The sequence below is a fragment of the Pseudophryne corroboree genome, chromosome 5 (assembly GCF_028390025.1).
Source record: "Pseudophryne corroboree isolate aPseCor3 chromosome 5, aPseCor3.hap2, whole genome shotgun sequence".
Classification (NCBI taxonomy): domain Eukaryota; kingdom Metazoa; phylum Chordata; class Amphibia; order Anura; family Myobatrachidae; genus Pseudophryne; species Pseudophryne corroboree.
The window spans coordinates 274,555,291-274,579,068 of NC_086448.1; the positions used below are offsets into that span (position 1 = coordinate 274,555,291).

General features: G+C 43.1%; 1 protein-coding gene across 1 annotated transcript in view; it reads left to right on the forward strand.

Moving 5' to 3' along the window:
* LOC134927618 (collagen alpha-6(VI) chain-like) overlaps window positions 1-23,778 on the forward strand; it is a 409,854-nt gene that overhangs the window by 105,638 nt on the left and 280,438 nt on the right. The window contains exons 8-10 of the mRNA XM_063922353.1: window positions 7,594-8,151; window positions 12,826-13,401; window positions 14,974-15,549. Coding sequence (XP_063778423.1) covers window positions 7,594-8,151; window positions 12,826-13,401; window positions 14,974-15,549 — 1,710 coding nt within the window. The remainder of the gene's footprint in view (window positions 1-7,593; window positions 8,152-12,825; window positions 13,402-14,973; window positions 15,550-23,778) is intronic.

Sequence of the window (23,778 nt, forward strand, 5' to 3'; positions counted from 1 at the left end):
TCGAGGAGAGAGAAGCAGACCTACTTCTGTGAGTTTCAAGGCTCTGCTTCTTAGGCTACTGGACACCATTAGCTCCAGAGGGAGTCAGGACGCAGGTCTTCCCTAGCGGTTCGTCCCGGAGCCGCGCCGGAAGATAGAAGCCGGGTGAGTATAGGAAGGCAGAAGATATCGAAGGCCGCAGAAGACATCAGAGCTTCACTGAGTTAACGCGCAGCGGTAACACTGCGTGCCATTGCTCCCAACACACACACAGCGCACACTGTGGGGGGGGGGGGGGCAGCAATGTATACCTATAGAACTGGCTGTAAAGACACACTTATGTATTTTTAGAGTAATCCCCGCCAGTTTGTTGAAAAGAAAAAAGCGGGACCGAAGCCCGCCACTGAGGGGGCGGGGCTTCTCCCTCCGCACTCACCAGCGCCATTTTCTACACAAGCACACGCTGAGAAGCTGGACTCTCCCCTGCTGATCTCCGGTGACAGAGGGTTTTAAAGAAGGGTGGGGGGCACAGAATTTGGCGCAGTGTATAGCGCTATATCTGGGTAATTTATTTTCTTTCTCCCAGGGTTATTGGCGCTGGGTGTGTGCTGGCATACTCTCTCTCTGTCTCTCCAAAGGGCCTGGTGGGGAAACTGTCTCCAGATAAAGTTTTCCCTGAGTGTGTGGTGTGTCAGAACGTGCGTGTCGGCATGTCTGAAGCGGAAAGCTCTCCTAGGGATGATGTGGAGCGCATGAGTGTGGTATCTCCGTCGGCAACACTGAGACAGGACTGGATGGATATGTGGAATATTTTAAATGCAAATGTGAATTTATTGCACAAACGCTTAGACAAAGCAGAGTCCAGGGACAGTTCAGAGGGTCATACCCTGCCTTTCCCTATGTCACAGGGGCCTTCTGGGTCTCAAAAACGCCCACTTTCCCCAGTAGTTGACACAGATACCGAAACGGATTCTGAATCCAGTGTCGATTATGATGATGCGAGGGTGCAGCCAAAATTGGCAAAAAGTATTCATTATATGATTATTGCTATAAAAGATGTGCTGCATATTATTGATGACCCGGCGGTGCCTAATCCACAAATTCACATGTTTAAAGAAAAGAAGCCTGAGGTTACTTTTCCACCCTTTTTTGAATTAAATGAGTTATTTGAGAGTGCTTGGGAAACTCCAGACAAGAAACTGCAGATTCCCAAGAGGATTCTTATGGCGTATCCTTTCCCGATCAAGGACAGGATACGCTGGGAATCCTCCCCAATGGTGGACAAGGCGTTGACACGCCTTTCAAAAAAGGTGGCGCTACCCTCTCAGGATACCGCTGCCCTCAGGGATCCTGCTGACCGCAAGCAGGAAACTTCCTTGAAGTCAATTTACACACATACCGGTACCTTACTCAGACCGGCAATAGCGTCGGCCTGGGTTTGTAGCGCTGTACTAGCGTGGACGATACCTTATCTACTGATATGGATACCATGGATAAGGAAACTATTTTATTGACCCTGGGCCATATTAAGGATGCGGTCCTTTATATGAGAGAGGCTCAAAGGGATATAGGCATACTGGGGTCCAGAGCGAACGCCATGGCAATTTCTGCCAGGCGAGCGCTGTGGACTTGACAGTGGTCGGGTGATGCCGACTCAAAACGTCATATGGAGGTTTTGCCTTACAAGGGTGCGAAATTGTTTGGGGAAGGTCTCGCGGACCTAGTTTCCACAGCTACTGCAGGTAAATCATCTTTTTTACCTTATGTTTCCTCACAGCCTAAGAAAGCGCCACATTATCAGATGCAGTCCTTTCGGCCACATAAATCCAAGAGAGCTCGGGGATCTTCCTTTCTTGCCAGAGGTAGGGGCAAGGGGAAAAATCTGCCAATTACAGCCAGTTCCCAGGAACAAAAGTCCTCCCCGGCCTCTACTAAATCCACCGCATGACGCTGGGGCTCCGCAGGTGGAGTCCGCTCCTGTGGGGGCACGTCTTCGTCTTTTCAGCCAGGTCTGGGTTCATTCTCAGGTGGACCCCTGGGCAATAGGGGTACAATCTGGAATTTGAAGAGGTGCCTCCTCGCCGGTTTTTCAAATCGGCACTGCCGACTTATTCCCCGGAGAGGGAAGTGGTTTTGGCTGCTATTCAAAAGTTGTACCTTTAACAAGTGGTGTTCAAAGTTCCCCTGCAACAACAGGGGATGGGCTATTACTCAACCCTGTTTGTGGTCCCGAAACCGGACGGTTCGGTCAGACCCATTCTGAATTTAAAATCCTTAAACCTATACTTAAAGAGGTTCAAGTTCAAGATGGAATCGCTCAGGGCGGTCATTGCAAGTCTGGAAGAGGGAGATTATATGGTGTCCCTAGACATAAAGGATGCATACCAAATTAATGGCAGAGATGATGGTGCTCCTGCGCAAGCAGGGTGTCACAATTATCCCATACTTGGATGATCTCCTGATAAAAGCGAGATCGAGAGAACAGTTGCTGGATAGCGTAACACTCTCCCTGAGGGTGTTACAACAACACGGTTGTATTCTCAATCTACCGAAGTCACAGTTAGTTCCAACGACCAGATTGCTTTTCTTAGGCATGATTCTGGACACGGAACAAAAGAGGGTCTTTCTTCTGACGGAAAAAGCTCAGGAACTTCAGGGCTTGGTTGGGGACCTGTTGAAGCCAGACAGGGTGTCGGTACATCACTGCACTCGAGTGCTGGGAAAAATGGTGGCGTCTTACGAGGCCATTCCATTTGGCAGGTTCCATGCCAGGACTTTTCAGTGGGACCTTCTGGACAAATGGTCCGGGTCACATCTACAGATTCATCAGATGATCCGCCTGTCCCCCAGGGCCAGGGTGTCTCTCCTGTCGTGGCTGCAGAGCACTCACCTTCTAGAGGGTTGCAGGTTCAGCATTCAGGAATGGGTGCTGGTGACCACGGATGCAAGCCTCCGAGGATGGGGAGCAGTCACACAGGGAAGAAACTTCCAGGGTCTGTGGTCAAGACAGGAGGCTTGCCTACACATCAACGTTCGGGAGTTAAGGGCCATATACAACAGCCTTCGTCAGGCGGAGACCCTACTTCAAGGTCTACCGGTTCTGATTCAGTCAGACAACATCACAGTGGTGGCTCATGTAAACCGCCAAGGTGGGACAAGGAGCAGAGTGGCTATGGCAGAAGCCACACGGATTCTTTGTTGGGCGGAGAGTCATGTAAGCGCTCTGACGGCAGTCTTCATTCCGGGAGTGGACAACTGGGAAGCAGACTTCCTCAACAGACACGATCTGCATCCAGGAGAGTGGGGACTTCATCAGGAAGTCTTCGCAGAGATTGCAAGTCAGTGGGGACTGCCTCAAATAGACATGATGGCGTCACGCCTCAACAAGAAACTTCTAAGGTATTGTGCCAGGTCAAGGGACCCTCAGGCGATTGCAGTGGACGCACTGGTGACACTGTGGGTGTTTCAGTCGGTCTATGTGTTCCCTCCTCTTCCTCTCATTTCAAAGATACTGAGAATCATAAGACGAAGAGGGGTTCAGGCAATTCTCATTGTTCCAGATTGGCCTCGAAGGGCCTGGTATCCGGATCTTCTGCAGATGCTCTCAGATGATCCATGGCCTCTTCCTCTCAGGGAAGACCTGTTACAACAAGGGCCCTGTCTGTTCCAGGACTTACCCCGACTGCGTTTGTCGGCATGGCGGTTGAACGCAGGATCCTAGCGGAGAAGGGCATTCCGGAGGAGGTCATTCCTACTTTGATTAAGGCTAGGAAAGAGGTGACATGGAAACATTATCACCAGATCTGGAAGAAGTATGTGTCTTGGTGCGAAGCCAAGACTGCTCCTCCGGAAGAATTCCATCTGGGCCGTTTTCTCCACTTTCTGCAAACTGTAGTAAATTTGGGCCTAAAGTTAGGCTCCATTAAAGTTCAAATTTCGGCCCTATCCATTTTCTTTCAAAGGGAATTGGCTTCTCTTCCAGAAGTCCAGACTTTCGTGAAGGGAGTGCTGCATATCCAGCCTCCTTTTGTGCCTCCAGTGGCACCTTGGGACCTTAACGTGGTGTTACGGTTTCTTAAGTCTCACTGGTTTGAACCGCTTCAAACAGTTGAATTAAAGTATCTCACTTAGAAAGTGGTCATGTTGTTGGCCTTGGCTTCAGCAAGGCGAGTGTCGGAGTTGGCGGCTTTGTCTCACAAAAGCCCCTATCTTATTTTCCATGTGGATAGAGCTGAGTTGCGGACTCGTCCTCAATTTTTGCCTAAGGTGGTTTCTTCATTTCATATGAACCAACCTATTGTGGTGCCTGTGGCTACATGGGACGTCGAGGATTCCGAGTCCCTTGATGTGGTCAGGGCATTGAAAATCTATGTGGCAAGAACAGCTCGAGTTAGGAAAACAGAGGCTCTGTTTATGCTGCCAACAAGCTTGCTGCCAACAAGCTTGGTGCTCCTGCATCTAAGCAGACTATTGGTCGCTGGATCTGTAACACGATTCAGCAGGCTCATTCTACGGCGGGATTGCCGTTACCGAAGTCGCTTAAAGCCCATTCCACTAGGAAGGTGGGTTCGTCTTGGGCGGCTGCCCGAGGTGTCTCGGCATTACAACTTTGCCGAGCGGCGACTTGGTCGGATTCAAACACTTTTGCAAAGTTCTACAAGTTTGATACCCTGGCTGATGAGGACCTCACGTTTGCTCATTCGGTGCTGCAGAGTCATCCGCACTCTCCCGCCCGTTTTGGAGCTTTGGTATAATCCCCATGGTCCTTACGGAGTCCCCAGCATCCTCTAGGACGTAAGAGAAAATAAGATTTTAAACCTACCGGTAAATCTTTTTCTCGTAGTCCGTAGAGGATGCTGGGCGCCCGTCCCAGTGCGGACGACATTCTGCATGACTTGTATATAGTTGTTTTCAGTTGAATCAGTTTTGGACTGATGCTGATTTTGTTTCATACTGTTGACTGGTTCGTATAGTCCAGGTTATACGGTGTGAATGGTGTGGCTGGTATGAATCTTGCCCTGGGATTCCCAAAATCCTTTCCTCGTACTGTACGTCTCCTCTGGGCACAGTTTCTTTAACTGAGGTCTGGAGGAGGGGCATAGAGGAAGGAGCCAGTGCACACCCATACCTAAAGTTCTTTTTAGTGCCCATGTCTCCAGTGGAGCCTGTCTATTCCCCATGGTCCTTACGAAGTCCCCAGCATCCTCTACGGACTACGAGAAAAAGATTTACCGGTAGGTTTAAAATCTTATTTTTTTTGCTATTATTTAGGCAATTTTTTTTTTTGCATTATTTATATATCCTTAAAAGTTTTGGACTTTTATCAAGAAAATCAGTTAATGTCATCAGTCTAGATGTGAGATGATCCCATGTTGCTTACATTCAATAAAATTACACATTCTTCAGCCTCAAATGTCCACTGGTTCAGTCTCTATACCCTGTTGGTGTAAAGTACAGTATGTGAGTCCAGTGGGTTATTGATTGCTATACTCTAATGGTGTTAAATAATATGATCGGCAGTGGGTCCAGGGGGTTATTGGCTGTTGGAAGCTCCTTATAAAATAAAATTGTTTTACACTAAAATTGAGCAAAACATTATCAATAAAACCCTTTATTAAATCTTTACAATCATAGGCATGCACATCAGTGGTGATAGCTGTCCAGAACCACTTCTCTAGATCACAGATACTTTTATTAAGACATTTCAGGAACTACAAAACCACTGGACTTATTTCCTGCCAGTGGGATGCGTACACATTTCCTGGACAGGATGTACATATATTACATATGTTTTTCATGCCATAATCAGATTTGTAGATTAGAATTAGAATTATTGTTAACTTTTCAGTAACCTTCTGATGGGAAAATAGGTGAGTAGTGTATTTTTTTTCTAACCTTTCTTCTTGGAAGGTAGAGACACAATATAAGACCAAGCACTAACAAAACAATAAAGTCCAAAATACAAATCTTTTTTTTACCTAGCCCATCCCAACTGTCTAGTGTATACTGTATGTCTATTGCCCCCCCCTGCCCCCCACACTCACACATCACCGCCACCTCATTGTTTGTCATTTTAAACTACATTAATCTGTTATTGTCTTAGCGCAGGGGTGGGGAACCTCAGGCCCAAGGGCCGTATAAGGCCCGCAGAGCCACTTGATCCGGCTCGGCCAGGCTCACCTAGCCGGGTGCCTGCTTAGATTTTGTTACTAGTGGGCACCTGGCTTCTTACCCTCAGTAGCAGCCGGAGGCAGAAGCTCACTTCTGATCTCCGGCTTCCAGGCTCTGGCAGTGTGCGTGTGCTGCTGTGAGGTGTTATGGGAGAGATGTCATGACTTCTCTCCCATAGTTCTGAGGAGCGAGCGGCCAGGTGGAGGGCAACAAGTCCGGAAGCAGGAGTGGGGCTGGTGAGTATTGTTGGTTTTTTTCTTTTAATGTGTGTGTGTGTGTGTGTGTGTAAGCGTCGCTACTAGGGGGCATATCTAATGGGGCATAACAACTGACTGGTGGCATATCTAATGGGGCTTAACAAGTGACGGGGCATATCTAATGGGGTATTACAAGTGACTGGGGGCATACTTACTGGGGGCATATCTACTGGGGCATAACAACTGACTGGAGTTATATCTACTGGGGGCATAACTACTGACTGGGGGCATAACTTCTGACGGGGCATATATACTGGGGTCATATCTACTGGGGGCAGGCTCATATTTAAGTTGATAATTTTTTTTATGGCCCCCGAAGGATTTTATAAATATCCAAATGGCCCTTGGTAGAAAAAAGGTTCCCCACCCCTGTCCTAGCGAGATGGTGAAAGCAGGTAATACAGTGTTAGATAGGCTTCTCCATGCATACATTTGGAAATCCCCCTCTAGAAATCCTACATTTGCCCCCGCACCTTCCAGAGCAGATGGATTCTCGTGCCCCATAACACTAGCATGAACAGCTCAGCCTGGGGCTCCACCGTAGCATACTCCTCTATTATGAGTAGAGGCCAAGCTGCTAAAAGACTGTTAAGTAGTGCTACTGCCAGTGCCTTATTTTGCTTGTTACATATACTTCTGAGCTGGAAGTTTCAGTCCAGGTTTATTAAGTTTGTTACTGTACAAACATCATACCCAATAGTGACTTTTACAAGTTTTAATTTAAAATATATATCTAATGTAGTGGTTCCCAAACTGTGTGCCATGGCACCCTGGGGTACTTCGGGGCACTTGCAGGGGTGCCTTGGATTGGTGGTCCAGGACAAACTCAAATTATTTATTATCAATGTAATAGGCAAAACCAGTGCTCGTGGCTACCAATCATAAAATATGTAGACAAACAGAAGCGAATCCTGTCCATTACCACATAGTTGAACCTAAGGAGGATATATAAACACAATTAACTTAATTCTATATATTTTTCTAAATTCTGAATAAAAAACTTTTGGTTTAGGGGTGCCGTGAAAAAAAAAAAATTCTGATACTCCAGGGTGCCGTGATTTTTGGGAACCATGATCTAATCACATTATTTTTCAGAATCGTATTGCTTCTTTTCTGCCAGGTCACAAGCATGCCATATATATATACTTTTGATCTGAATTTGTGTCCTGTTTTCTCTTGCCCCTAGCTTGCAAAAACATGAAAGCAGATATCCTATTTCTGATTGACAGTTCTGGAAGTATCCACTATGATGATTATGCAAAAATGAAGGATTTTATGGAGTCGATGGTGAAGATGGCGGAAATCGGTCCAGACGCAGTCCAAGTGGGTTTGATCCAGTTTAGTTCTGAAACAAAAGAAGAATTTCCACTTAACAGGTATAAAAAGAAAAATGAGATACAAGCCGCTATACTACGCATCCAGCAGATGGAGCAAGGCACCCTGACAGGAGCTGCCTTAAAAGAGGCATTGCCATATTTCAGCACCTCCAGGGGAGGAAGACCAAATACAAGGCAATATCTTGTTATAATCACAGATGGAGAGGCTCAGGATGAGGTAGCACAGCCGGCTGCTGCTATTAGAAACAAGGGTATTAATATTTATGCTATAGGAGTACTCAAAGCCAACAATACACAGCTTCTGGAGATCGCTGGACAGCAAGACCGAGTTTTCTTTGAGGACAATTTTGACGCCCTGGCTTTCTTGAATAAGCAAATCATATTTGAGATCTGTAATCCTGAAGAAAGTGAGTTATCCTTAATCTATAGCAGTAACAAAAAAGTTAATTGCTTGTGTGAGTGAGTGTGTGTGTGTGTGTGTGTGTGTGTGTGTGTGTGTTTTCATATGTGTAGTGTTGTGGAATTGTGGAAACCATCTGATATTATAAAATTAGTAATGTTATTGGATATTGCTTATAATGTGAGGAAAGTATCTTATTCCTAAAAATAACAATTGTTTAATTCCTGATTATTAATTGTACAAGAAATTGTCAAGGGTGTGATAGTGGTTTGAGAATAAAAGGTGAAATGGTGAAAAATGCAGAAATAACATTTTTAATCCAGTCACTTAATTATATCATATCATATATTAGATTGTTTTGCAATATTTAAGGGAGTCAGAGCTTTGTCTAAAATGGTATATTATGAATTTATCAATTCCTGTTGGTCTGGTCCAACTCTCTAAAATATTTGGGAGGTGCCCTTAACTTGTCACAGGGATCATTATATTAAACTAAATATTACTTCAGTCTTTAAGAGGTACATTGACAAATGACAATTCCTTTATTGACAGAATTAAGTGCAGTACAAATGGCCTTTCTTATTCAGGTGTTAGATGTGGTACAACAGATTCTTGCTAGAATCTCCAGGAGAATTTGGATAACCGAGAAGAAGCTGATCTACAAAGTGTTGAACATTAAATGTAATATTTAGCTTTACAGCTTGTACACATACATTCCTGGTTTAGTCAGGATACCTCCAATACAGCATGTATCCTAGATCATACCTTTTACTGGGGGCCTGGCGAAGTATTAGATAAGCAATTCTGGGACCACAGCACGTGTTTGATCTTTAATCTTCCTATATTTTTTTTTTTTTTCAAATAAGGAAGTTTGTCCTCATAAACTGTAGATGCAGTGCCCCTCGATACCTCACTTAGGGACAACATTCCACCTGCGTTTATTAAACGGGGTGGGTAGATGCTTAATAGGCTGTGGAATGTGTCATTTACAGTATGCCAGACCTCTTTGATGATAACCCACTAATATAATATAATAGCATTTACCAATGAGACATAATATTTCTAGCTGCTGGTTTTATACCTCCAGATACATTGATTTGCTGCTTGCGTACAATAAGACTATATTGGTCTAACTCTCTTTTTTTTTTTTATTGATATAGCCAATTTTGGGTGATCACAATAGGTGAACAGTGGATGTGAAAGTGACAGATTACAAGGAAAGTCCTTTCACCAGGTTGCTAATTTATTTGTATCATAATGTACACAGGTAACAGCGGTAATGCAGGGGTTAATAGTGGTATCCAGTAGTAACAGCAGTGGCTATAACAGAGGTAGTTGGTCTCACCTATGGGAGCTACGTAACGTGCATCTGCATTGGTCTCTGTACACTCACTTGTGTTCTCGTTACCATTCTATCAAGAAGCTTACGGATGTTATCATACACCAGATGGCCTAGCCTGTGCCACAGTTCCATAGACTCTTGTCTCAGAAGTAGTCAAGTAGTCATTGTACAATACTCCGCTGTGTTTGGGGCATATCATTTCTGGCAACAAGTTGCTGGTGCTATTTTGCACAACATACTTGACTTCTGCAAACTTGACCTTGAAGCCTTTATTCTCTAGGACACTTATGGCAGTGAGATTTGTTCCCAAATCTGTCCTGAATAAAACATCTTGGATGTCTGTGATTATAGTTTCACCTTTTATGCTCAGGCACACTGTGATTTTCCCGACTTTTGTAGCTATAAGGACTTTGGGGTCTACTCATGAAGCAGTGGAAAGAGTTGAGAAGTGAGCCAGTGGAGAAGTTGCCCATGGCAACCAGTCATTGTTGAGATAATATTTATAAAGTGCATTCTATAAAATGATATGTAGCAGCTGATTGGTTGCCACAGGCAACTTCTCCACCTGCTCACTTCTTCACATTTTTCACTGGTTTATTAATAGACGTCTTTGTCGCCAATGTCTTTGACTGTTATAGTATCACACATGTAAATCATTCTAGATTGCAAATGAAATGCCTCATGGCTTCCGAGTCCATGTACCAGCAGTTCTTCCTGTGACTGTCTGTTACATTCAAACATTTCACTTAAATATAAAACAAGTGAGCAAATACTTACATATACACTGCTTTTGACACTGTTGACCACTCTCTTCTCATACAAACAATACAATCCCTAGGTCTTCAGGATACAGCCCTTTCTTGGTTCTCATCCTACTTATCTAATAGCTCCTTCAATGTTCGTTTCTCTGATTCCACCTCCTCTTCACTACCTCTCTCAGTTGGAGTATCGTAATGCTCAGTCTTAGGTCCTCTGCTTTTCTCTATCTATACCACATCTCTTGGCAAACTAATCAGCTCTTTTGGATTTCAGTATCATCTGTATGCAGATGATAATCAAATCTACCTATCTTCCCCAGATTTGTCACAATCTGTATTGGGCCATGTCACTGAATGCCTTTCTGCCATTTCATCTTGGATGACATCTCGCCACCTCAAACTTATAATTTCCAAAACAGAATTAATTATATTTCCACCGGCCAAGAGAAGTTACCAACCTGATATCTGTGTCACTGTTAATAACTCAGCAAGCATCCCTACCCCACAAGCTCACTGCACAGGTATCATTCTTGACTCTGAACTGTCCTTTATTCCCCACATTCAATCTGTCTCAAAACCATATTACATACATCTAAGAAACATATCCAAAATATGACCATATCTTACACAAGACAAAGCAAAAACTCTAATCCATGCTCTCATTATCTCCCGCATTGGTTATTGTAATAGTCTCCTAACTGGTCTTCCCAAACATAGGCTCTCACCACTACAATCCATTTTGAATGCTGCTGCGAGGCTAATCTTCCTCGCTAGACGTTCATCGTCTGCTGATCCGCTCTGTCAGTCCCCCCATTGGTTACCAGTATTCTACCGTATTAAATATAAAATAGTTTTACTTACATACAAGGCTGTTAACCAAACTGCACCTACATACATCTCTTCACTCATCTCAAAATATCTCCTTACCCAACCTCTCCACTCTGCACAAGATCTGTGTCTCTCATCCACACGTATTACTTGTTCCCACTCAAAATTACGGGACTTTACCAGGGCTTCACCCATTCTGTGAAATGCCCTCCCATGCACAAGAAGACTCACTTCTAGTCTCCAAACCTTTAAACGTTCCCTGAAAACTCACCTCTTCAGACAAGCCTATCAAATTACAGACCGACCCACCTAACCTTCAGTGCTTCCCTATCTAATTATATCCTTTCTGTACAGTACACATAAACCTCACATATTTTGTCTTTCTTTACTCACACCCTCTTGACCCTTGCCCGAAATGGCTGTGTGATCATATCATACAACCCAATAAGAACCTAGCAATCTGGTGGACCATTATGCAATAGGTACTGTAGCATCTATCATTGTGTATCAATGCCTATTTCCCAATGATTGTAAGCTTGCGAGCAGGGCCCTCCTACCTCTATGTCTGTCTGTTTTTACCCAGTTTTGTTCTATTACTGTTGTTCTAATTGTAAAGCGCAATGGAATAGGCTCCGCTATATAAGAAACTGTTAATAAATAAATACAGTATAGATCAGTGCTATTAATTAGGAGAAACAGTAGAAAAAAAAGTTGGTTTTAAATAGCTGTTTAGAATAAAAGACTGTTCATTGTGAAAATCAATTTAAAGATGAAAAGGTAATTATACATAAAATGGTATGGTAAATGTAGGAATGATTGTAAAGCGGAAATGTCAACATTCTGACCATGTTAACATTGTGGTGTCGACAAAATGAACATTGACATTACATATCTAGCCTAAGGAAAACCTGGACATTTATGACTTAGGGGTCTATTTACTAAGCCTTGAAGGAGATAAAGTGGACGGAGATAAAGAACCAGCCAATCAGCTCCTAACTGTCATTTTTCAAGCCCAGCCTGTGATATGGTAGTTAGGAGCTGATTGGCTGGTACTTTATCTCCGTCCACTGTATCTCCTTTCAAGTCTTAGTAAATAGACCTCTTAAGGAGCAGAGGGCCAACTGTGATGCGTGACAGAGCGTATAGCTAAACTGGAAGACTATTACAGAAGAGATAATAAGATCAGAGAACTAAAGTTAACCTTAAAGTTCTGAGTGATTATTTGTTAAAGCCATTTATACGGAGAAAGGTAATTTAGCTATAGGAGAGAAGGGCATTGCAGTCTCTTTAAAAATGTTATGTATGCCAATAAAATGGAAATGGGAGCAGTGGCTTAAAGAGGATGTAGTTAATATCCTGCCAGTCGGGATCCCGGCGGTCAGAATACTGATGCCGGGACCCTGACCACCGAGAATGCTGACAGCTGCGCCAGGACTCTTCCCACTTGTGGATGTCCACGACACCCATAAAGCGGAAACAGAACCTGTGGCGAGCACAGCAAGCCACCGAGCCCGCAAGGGGCTTTCTAGCTCTCGCCCCGCTACTGACATTCTGGCGTCCGGGATCCCGGCGGCGGTATTCTGACTGGCAGGATCCCGGCCACCAGGATTCCATACCTGCATAAACAGTGTCATAGAAGAAGATCAGTAGTCATCTTTTGAAATATATAAAAAAATAAAAATAAAAAAATTCTATTATCTTGCTATGTAATTGTCACCTTTACTGAAATTATATATTCTGTTATACATTGCAGCTTGTAAAAGGACAGAAGTTGCGGACATCATATTTTTAGTGGATTCGTCTTCCAGCATCACTGTTTCCCAGTATAAAATCATGCAGAAGTTTATGGAGGCTGTGGTAAATGATTCCACGGTTGGGAAGCAAAATGTTCAGTTCGGTGTTGTTACTTATAGCACAGTCCCAGAACAACAGTTCCCTTTAAATGCTTATTCCACCAAACTTGATGTTCGAAAGGCCATTTTTGCTTTAAAACGCACCAAGGGATTGACTTATACTGCCACTGCTTTGGAGTACACCCAAGAAAGATTTGGCTCAAGTTACGGCGGTCGTCCAGGAGTTTCTCACATTATAGTTCTCATTACCGATGGGGCAACGAGTATTCAAGATAGAGCCAAATTAGATACAGTACCCCAGTCTTTGAGAAACAATGACATCATCATCTTTGCTGTTGGAGTTGGCAGTGCTAAAGCAGAAGAGCTTGAAAAGATTGCTGGGCAGCCAGATAGATGGTTCCTAGTACAGAATTACGCAGCTCTGGAAAGTTTACATTCAAATATAACCCACATTGTTTGTGAAGAGGCTCAACCAGGTAAGCAACCTCTAGTTACAATAACCTGAGCAAACAGAACTGTGTACAACGTATGAGAGATGAGGTTAATGACTCCTTGCATGATACTCAGTCCGGGGATCATTTGGCGGAATGATATTGCTGATCTGTTTTGACGTCTGCATAAACATCACAAGAGGTGAAGATTAGGGCAGCTGGTGCCTGATTTAGAGTTAAAGATAAAGATGCATGTTGGCATTTGGGAAAATATACATCTACACAATTATGCTTTCATATTTGACTTGTATTCATCTCAACACGCATATTAAGAAACTTTAAATAAATGTTTAAAAAAAAAATATATGAAGCACTGACTAAAATATGTAATATAAATTACACATACAAAATATCCTCCTAAAATGGATTAAGATAATCTATCCTCGCTGAATATAGCGTCAAACTCTGATATATAAATCTGCTGCTGCTCAGAGAATACCTAAAGTAATTTCACTTCAATATAGTGGATGAAACAGATTCTAAATGAGGATCCAAATGCACTAATTACTGCTACAAAGACCTCACAGGTTATTCCAATGTGATTAGTGGTTAGTCAAACATCATCCGGACTCTTATCCAGGGTCGGACTGACCCATAGGGGTACAGAGGAAGACCCCGATGGGCCCCACTGCCTGAGGGCCAACCCTCTCCACTAAGGATGAGGTTTTAGACTTTGCTCTTGAATTATACTTAAGTGACATTATTCTGCACAGGACTATGGTGTATTCACTACACTGCATTGCTGGTATTAATCTGCTTCAGTATTTACTACATACATTTATAAAGGGGCCCAAATCATACAATATCTAATAGCTAACCAAGCCTCTATGGTGGATGGCCACACCCCTAAGCATGGGCCCCTATCACTACATTCCCTGTGTGGATCCTTCATGCTCCGCTTCGACACTGCTCTTATTCAGTTGTACAGTAATTCGAAGAATTGAATCAATTATAGCAGATGGATGTCAAATGGATTACATTTGTATCACAGTTAGTTGCAACAGACTGTTAGATCTAATGGAATTGGTTATTATAACACTTTTTCCGCAGATTCAATCACAGTATAGGTGTTAGATGTCAATATAAAATTGAGCCATATAGTTGCTAAGGATGTCCGGGAGTACATGGCCACTGGTTTATCCTTTAAACTTTAAATGTATTGACTATCTTACCGTAAGTGCGTCAGCTCCCGCAAATTACGGGACATTTTATATTTGGGCATAGTATTAAGTGATGTGATGACTTGCATAATTCATAGATACTCCTGTATGCCCAGTACTATAGTGATGCTCCAGTTATTATTCTAATATTTACATTAGGGCAAGGAATAAGGTTTTGTTTTGGGAGGACAACGGGGCAGATAAAGATTTGTAACTCAGAGTTCAACAATCCAGAACCTGAAGACTACTGTACATTACAGTTAAGATTCATACATTCCATTAAGTGTATATTAAAAAGACATATACAATATACATAAATACGATGTAAAGTACTACACAAAGTCTGCATTAAGTGCATGATCAAATATGACTATACTGTATTCCTTAATTCTTTCAGCTTGCTCCAATGAACAGCTTGATCTTGTGTTCCTGATTGACGGCTCTGCAAGCATCAGCCCAAGTGACTTTGACATTTCAAAAGCATTCATGAAGGAAATAGTAGACAGTTTCAGTATTGCACAAGACAAAGTGCGTATTGGGGTGGCCCAGTACAGTACAAATCCACAGAGAGAATTCTTCTTGAATCAGCACTACACCAGCTCAGATATGAAACTACACATAGATAACATTGTCCAGCTGAATGAGAACACCTACACAGGGAAGGGCCTGAAATTTGTTAAGCAGTTTTTTGATCCTGCAAACGGAAGCCGTAAAAACCAAGGTGTTTATCAGTATCTAATAGTTATGACGGATGGGGAGTCTCATGATACAGTGGCTGAAGAGGCTGAAGAACTGAGGAGCAGTGGAATCACAATCTTCTCTATTGGAATTGGTATCAAAAATAGTTTTGAGCTGGTCCAAATTGCAGGGAACCCCCAGAACATGTTTACGGTGGAAACGTTTGAAATGCTGGACACAATCAAGAGACAGATTGTATATCAAATCTGTATACCAGGCGATGTGCCTGACAAAGGTAAGTAATATACTGCACAAATACGCTGTCTTACATAAATGACATATTAATAATCATTGCTTTTTTCTGATGACACTTAGCAGTATACACTATACAGTACTGCCAGTTAATTTTTGGTGTAATTTTTGATTCATCTAACAATGTCCTGAAACTAGAAGATATCAGAAAAATCATTTAAAATTAAAAAAGTGCTTTAGATAATAGAAAAAACAATGTTTAAAAATGCATAATATACATCATTACCTTGGGTCAATTTGAAGTCATTGTAGTCATATTAAGCCATTACAATCTAATAGGGTAGTTAACTTATAACATTATTGTTTGAGTTCTAAAGATGCTGTAAAACTATCTGTTACAAAGAATTCTGTGCAGAATAATAAAATGTAGAAGTAGGTAGCCATTCCGGGAGCATGTGATCTAATTTTGATTGACAGCGGTAGCTGTTGGGGGGGGCGCGTTGTGTGGGAGTGGTACAGCCAACGCAGGCGTGATCGAACCATTTTTGGGGTGTCTGCGTGATTTCACACTCAACCGCACCGATGAAAAGCATGTCGGCAGTGCGGCTGCATCTGCAGAGGGTCATCCGCTAATCCCTGGTCAGCAGGGATTTAGATTGCGATCAATTAGATTGCAATCGCTACGCTGGGCGGGATTTGGCATGCTGGGTGGCCTTGCCCTGTGATGGTCGGCCCCCAGCATGCGATCACAAGCAGTAGCAGATTCTGTTGTTTAGCAGAGTCTGGTACTGAACCTGAATAGAGTCCAAAGACAGGATATGGACCCGCTGATCAGCTTCTAACTGCCATGATACAGGCTGTGTTTTAAAAATGACAGTTAAGAGCGGATTGGATGGTAGTGCATCTCTCTCCACTTTATCACTCTCCAAGGCTTAACACATGTGCCCTTAATTGTGAGGAGGGCAGAGATAGGAGAAATGGGGTATAGTACGGGTGACCGGCGGTCTCCTGACCGCCGGTCACCTTACCGACGCCGGGATCCCGGCAGCATACCGACGCCGGGGTCCCGGCGGGGAGGGGCGAGTGCAGCAAGCCCCTTGCGGGCTCGCTGCGCTCGCCACACTGCGGGCTCGGTGGCGACCTGCGGTCGCCACAGGTTCTATTCCCACTCTATGGGTGTCGTGGACACCCACGAGTGGAAATAGTCCCTGTTGGTCGGCATGCCGACCATCGGGATAGTGAGCCGTCGGGCTCACCGAGGAGGTCATGTGACTGTCGGTCAGCTGACCGGCGGTCACATGAAGACCACCCGGAGAAATGGGTTGGTGCTGTGGAAATAAAGGACACAGGCAGATACTTACAGGGGCCATGCTGAGGGATTGGAATGGAGTACTCGTCATCATTCCAGGGGTCACAGAGCAGCACTACCAATTAGGGACTCTTCCAGTCAGCATGTGTTGAGTTCCTCCAGTCAGAACTCAGCATAAGCCCTTCGGTGGTGTAACTCTTGGCAGTGAGTTGCAGTGTGAGAGTTGCAGGGACCTTATTTCCTCCTTGCTGAGTGCACCACAGTGCACCTGACTGCACCCCACACCTCGTGCAAGCCTGCCAGACTTCCTGCAGGTGGCAGGCCGTTTCCCTGTGTCCCACCAGATCCTAGGTGGTCATCTGTTTCACCTTACCGAAAATCAGGACCTGTTTGCGCCCCCTTTCATTGTAATATGGTATGTCCTGGTGCAAAGTTACTTGCTTTGTTTACTTTGCTCCTAACTCCCTTCTGTAAAATATAAGAATCTATATAACAATTTCATGTCTCCTGAATGTGTACACCATGAGAGTCAGGGTGCATGGCGCCTCTCCAACGTCTTCCACTGTGAGAGAGATAGGCCAGACTGGATGGAGTGTGTGGGGTAGAAAACAGACAGTTGTAGTAAATGGAATGCATTCACAGGAGAGAAATGTTACCAGTGGAGTACTCCAGGGATCTGTACTTGGACCAGTGCTTTGCAATATCTTTATTGGTGACATTGCAAATGGCATTAAAGGGAAAGTATGCCTATATGCAGATGACACAAAGGTATGCAACAGAGTAGACACACCCGGTGGGGTAAAACAAATGATTGAGGATCTAGGTAGACTAGAGGTATGATCAAGAGTGTGGCAATTACAGTTTAATGCCAAAAAATGCAAATTCATGCACTTGGGTCTCAAAAATCCAAAAGCTAAATATAGTATTAATGGCACTATATTGGAAACCACAGAGGAGGAAAGGGATCTACAGTAGGAGTCACTATTTCAGGTGACTTAAAAGCAGGAAAGAATTGTGACAAAGAAATGAGGAAGGCTAGTCAGATGCTTGGTTGTATTGGGAGAGAAATCAGCAGCAGAAAGAAAGAAGTAATAATACCACTGTAGAGATCATTGGTACGGCCTCAACTAGAATACTGTGTTCAGTTCTGGAGGCCATATCTTCAAAAGGATATTAATACATTAGAGACTGTACAAAGAAGGGCAACTAAAATGGTGCATGGCCTACACCACAAAACATACCCAGAAAGACTAAGAAATCTCAATATGTATAGTTTGGAGCAGAGAAGGGAAAGGGGGGACATGATAGAAACTTTCAAATATATCAAGGGTTTTCAAAAAGTCCAGGTGGTAAAAATTCTCCAAATGAAGAGAAGTAATAGGACACGAGGTTCAGGGGAAATTTGCAGAAAAATTACTTCACAGAAAGGGTAGTGGACAAGTGGAATAGCTTCCCATCAGAAGTGGTAGAGGTACAGTAGAGCAATTTAAACATGCATGGAATAGACATAAGTCTATCCTTACAAAAAATAAGGATCAAAAAAGGTTCAAGATAAAAATATGCTAAAAAAAGGGGCTGACTAGATGGGCCAAGTGGTTCTTATCTGCCGTCAAATTCTATGTTTCTAAGTTACAAAGGAGACCTTTGCCCACTTAAAGGCACAATTTTGCATCCAAATACTTTTATACACAGCACAGAAATTCAAGTGGGTAGATTTACCAAAGCTTCTAAAAATGAAAAGTGGTGGTGGTGTTGCCTGTAGCAATCAATCAGATTCTAGCTATCATTTCTCTACGGCATCCTAGAAAATGGTAGTCAGGTTCTGATTGGTTGCTATGGCCAGCCATCACTTTTCATTTTTAAAAGCTTTAGTAACGTGCTTAATCCTTTCAAAACAAATGTTTTACTAATTAACACTGAGGTGGTGTCATCAAATTTCACCTACAGTACAGTATTATAAACAAAGACACAAAAACTCTGCATTCAACCCTTAGCTGTGGGGAACTCTTAGCTCTGGCTATACAGTAAGACTGTGGAGGACAAGCTACATGCGACTTCCACAGCGAGGAGCAATAAAATAACCTATATACAGATGAATCCTTATACATCTAGCTTCCAAATTTCCATGCAGTGCGCCTGATTAAGATGTGAACGGAGTAGCTATAGCTGCTGCTCACATGGAGGCAGCAGCAATAGTTCTTATATGGTAATGAAGCAGGAGGCATCACTCCTTCTACTGTACATGCATTACTGATCCAAGCTGCATCCTACGACGTAGTATCGGCTTATCTCCGACGCCATTTGCCGACTGTGTGACCCGTGGGATTGTGCAAGCTAGCTGCCACAGGAGCTACCAAGAGGCCAGGAATTCTTCTCTGTCCTTTGTTATAGATCCTGGCCTTTTCCCTCTCCCCACAATGGTGGCGAACATCAGTACTTTGTGCTATGCGCCGGACCTTGACATGACTGCAGCAATAATGCATGAGGACACATCTGTACCTGACCCCCACCATAACTTCAGCATCGGGATACGTACTGATGTCATTTTTTATAAAACAAAATTAGACAAGAAAAGAAATTAATGAAAATTGTAGGGTTGGGAGTTTAAGTCAGTCTAACTCCTTAACCCTACCACCTAGAATGATGGTGGTACCCTCTTTTGAAAGAGGTCTGCCCCCTCTTTGAAACAGATAAACATATAGCACCAGACATCAACCCTCTACATCAGTGGTTCCCAAACTGTATGCCTAAGCACCTTAGGGTGCTGCAAGACACTTGCATGGGTGCCTCGGGTTGGTTGTCCAGGAGCAGGAATCACATCTAAAGTATGTCCACCGCCATATAACTGAACCTAAGAGTGACAGGTAAGCACAATTCACTTAATTATTTTTTTTTATTTTTACTTATCAATCTGTAACTTTTGGACACCAGTTTCTGAGTGGCTACACGTATTTGAAAGTGGGAAGTCCCCACTTTCAAATTATCTGGCCCACTAGTAGCTATTTTCTGTTGACCACCCCGATCATTAGTCATTATCCTGCTCTACGAAAAATAGACCTTTTTTACATATATGTGCCCCATCACACCCATATTTACACCTGTAAAAATGGGGTCACATACATATGAAAGAGAGGAGTTCTCTCTTTTAAATTACAGTATGTGGCCTCCTTAGAAGCTGTTGTCTGGTGATCACCTGTGATTACTAGACAATATCGCCCAGTGCTACAGGAAAAAATAGTTGTGCCCTATCTCACCCATACTGGTCTTGAATACACGAGGGCACCTGTGCTGAAAGATGGGAGTTTTTTCTTTAAACCAATGTGACCCCTTAGTAGTTTCTTGTAATCAGCAGACAATAACTGAAAGAGTACACAAAATATATAATTTTCCACAGATGGGGGGATCTAAAGCCCACATCACCCCATCTGGCGTCAAGTAAAAAAGTGATGCCTTTTGTTACAGCGATAGAAGTCTAGTTTTTAAAGTGGTAGATCTTGTTGAGCTGCCATATTCTTCCTTCACATAGGAAGCGTTTAAATCGAGACAGCAAAAATGTTTTAAAAAAATGCATTTTCATGTCAAATGCACTTTCATTTAAAACTTACACATAGAATACTGCTTTCTATTATTTTATAAAAGTGGATTATTGGCAAAACAAGAACCACAAAGTGCTGGTGTGGTGTTAAGAAGACAAAATCATATTTGCTTTTGGTCTTCTTTCTTGAAATAAGAAAAACAACTTTTTGGCTATTAGGGTTAAAACATTTTTACATGTTACAATAAGTAAAATTACTAAGGGCGGTATCCTATTAGCCCCGATGCTGCTTTGGATGATCAAATGACTGGATATCACGATGTTCGACCGATAGTCATTATCGCGGTATCCAATTAGAGGCCACTTTGATCGGCCGAAATTGGACCCGCAACCGGGGATACATTGGACTTGTGATCAGGGATCAGTCCCTGATCCCATGGGTTATCACGGCTCCGGTGGCCCCTTATCGCGGATTATGCTTCAGGTATAAAGTACCGCTGCTAATAGGATACCACCCTAATAGTAATTTCTGAAAATACAATGTCTCCTGACAAAACAAAGTTTAATTTATGCGGATACTGAAAAAAAAAAAATAAAAAAAAAAATTGATATTGATGTTGGAATGTGATGCTGAAAAAAATTACCTCAGCAGCGAAGGGTTAAACACAGTATTTACAGAAGTTTAATGTCTCTTACCATCACCTTTGTTTTATATATATATTACCACTAAACATACTCAGGCATTGGTGGTCATTCCGAGTTGATCGCTCGTTATTTTTTTCTCGCAACGGAGCGATTAGTCGCTAATGCGCATGCGCAATGTCTGCACTGCGACTGCGCCAAGTAAATTTGCTATGCAGTTAGGTATTTTACTCACGGCAATACGAGTTTTTTTCTTTGTTCTGGTGATCGGAGTGTGATTGACAGGAAGTGGGTGTTTCTGGGCGGAAACTGGCCGTTTTATGGGTGTGTGTGAAAAAACGCTGCCGTTTCTGGGAAAAACGCGGGAGTGGCTGGAGAAACGGAGGAGTGTCTGGGCGAACGCTGGGTGTGTTTGTGACGTCAAACCAGGAACGACAAGCACTGAACTGAACGCAGATGCCGAGTAAGTGTGGAGCTACTCAGAAACTGCTAAGAAGTGTCTATTCGCAATTTTGAGAATCTTTCGTTCGCAATTTTACTATGCTAAGATTCACTCCCAGTAGGCGGCGGCTTAGCTGCTAAAAGCAGCTTGCGAGCGAACAACTCGGAATGAGGGCCATTGTTTGAATTAAATGTAAAAAGGAAAAAAAAAATACTAATAATAACATTCCATAACTATATGTGGACATGAATGGGATAGAAATTACACGAGCATGAGTTAGCTGTTAGCTTCACCTAGAGCCTTGTGCAATGTACGACTCACCCACTTGCGGGTAATTAGTGGGTAAAACATTACTAATTTTTGCTTGCACATCCAAAATCTGCAATGTGTAACTAACCTAATATTGGGGGTAATTCCAAGTTGATCGCAGCAGGAATATTTTTAGCAGTTGGGCAAAACCATGTGCACTGCAGGGGAGGCAGATATAACATGTGCAAAGAGAGTTAGATTTGGGTGGGTTATTTTGTTTCTGTGCAGGGTAAATACTGGCTGCTTTATTTTTACACTGCAAATTAGATTGCAGATTGAACACACCCCATCCAAATCTAACTCTCTCTGCGCATGTTATATCTGCCTCCCCTGCAGTGCACATGGTTTTGCCCAACAGCTAAAAATATTCCTGCTGCGATCAACTTGGAATTACCCCCATTCACCATTTGTATTACACTTGCAATATTGAAATATTCAGCAGATGGTGCTAGAGCATCAGTTCAGTTCAGACATTTATGTTGTATGCTTTGTATTCCATTTAGCGCCCCATACAGTAGTTATCGTATTACATATACACACTTCCAACATTCATCGGCTTAATGTTTAAAATACAGTTATATAAAATGTGCAAGCACTTAGAAATTTACTTGACTGCCAGTGTCTCTGTGTAATGTAGTGAAAAAAGTGTTTGTTTTATTTACTTCAGTGTGACTTTAACATTTTCTTGTACTAAGAACATGGCGAGCAAGACCCAAAGGTCTAGATGCATCATCGCTTAGAAAGTGATAAAATGGAGAGTGAAAAAGTGCCAGCCAATAAATTCCTAACTGCCATTTTTCAAACACAGCCTGTGACATGGAAGTTAGGAGCTGATTGCCTGGTACTTTTTGACTCTCCAATTTATCACTTTCCAAACGATGATGCATCTGGGCCAAAGTAAGTAAATAGTATAATATGCACTTAACAAGTTCAGGGGTAGATGTATTATACTGGCACCAATCATGCCGGTATAGCTCTTTACTGAGGCGAAGCAGGAAGCACTAGCGACAGAAGCCTCTCTTCCCAGCCCAGGACATGGCACACGCTGTGTGCTGGGCTTGGGAGAGAGGCAGCTGCAAAAGCAGTTAATCCTCTCTCTCCCGCGATTATACCTGCCCAACTGTCGCCCACCGGATCCTTCGCCGATGCATCCCTGTGCGGTGCACATACCCGCTTTGTGCGCAAACATAACATATTATTTTTTACATTTCTAAGGAGGGGTTCTGTCCACACCTCCTCGCATTAGCCATGTTTCCTCCCAGGACCCCGCGGAACATTGCAGAGAGCAGGCTGTTTCAGAGGGGTACCAACATAAGGGTCGGGGATGCATGTTGCCATTTTAAAATCGGGTGGGGCATGGAACTCTACTGAAACAGCTTAGCAGGAAGACTGCATATAAGACCTAGTGGTGATACAGTTACTTCATCTAAGTCACCACTAGTCCGAAAGCCTTTTGTTCCAGTCTTATGGTAGTGCAGAATGTCCGTCTGATCTTAGTCGACAGTGAGTGCAGAATGGCCGTCTGATCATGGTCGATAGTGTTAGTGCAACTGCAGAAAAAGAAGCCGTTGCTATCCACAATACATCTGCGTCTCACCAACCACTTTCCTATTACCACCCATAGACGCTCACCGAAATTGCAGGGATCTGCGTCCAAATTTGTTCTGTGTCTCCCAGTACGTACCATATGACGCATGCACAGTGCGGCTCAGACACATGCACAGACTGAAAACATTGGCCGCTTGCATGCGGCATTGATACTGTGGTATCTACTGTATCAGTCCCCTTGTCCACCACTCTCTGAAGGAGGTGACTTTGAATTAGAAAGTTTAATTATGTTCAGTTATGCAAATTTCAAACTTATAGGAAACTCCTCAAACTTCCATGATTTAAAAAAAATATATATATATTCTTTTTAATTAAAGCTCACAATTAGGCACTTTGTTTCATTGAGCGCACCTTCCACATCAGCAATCCATGCTAGGATGCACAATGGACTACATCCTTTAAAAAGCTACCACATCCCAGTGCCAAA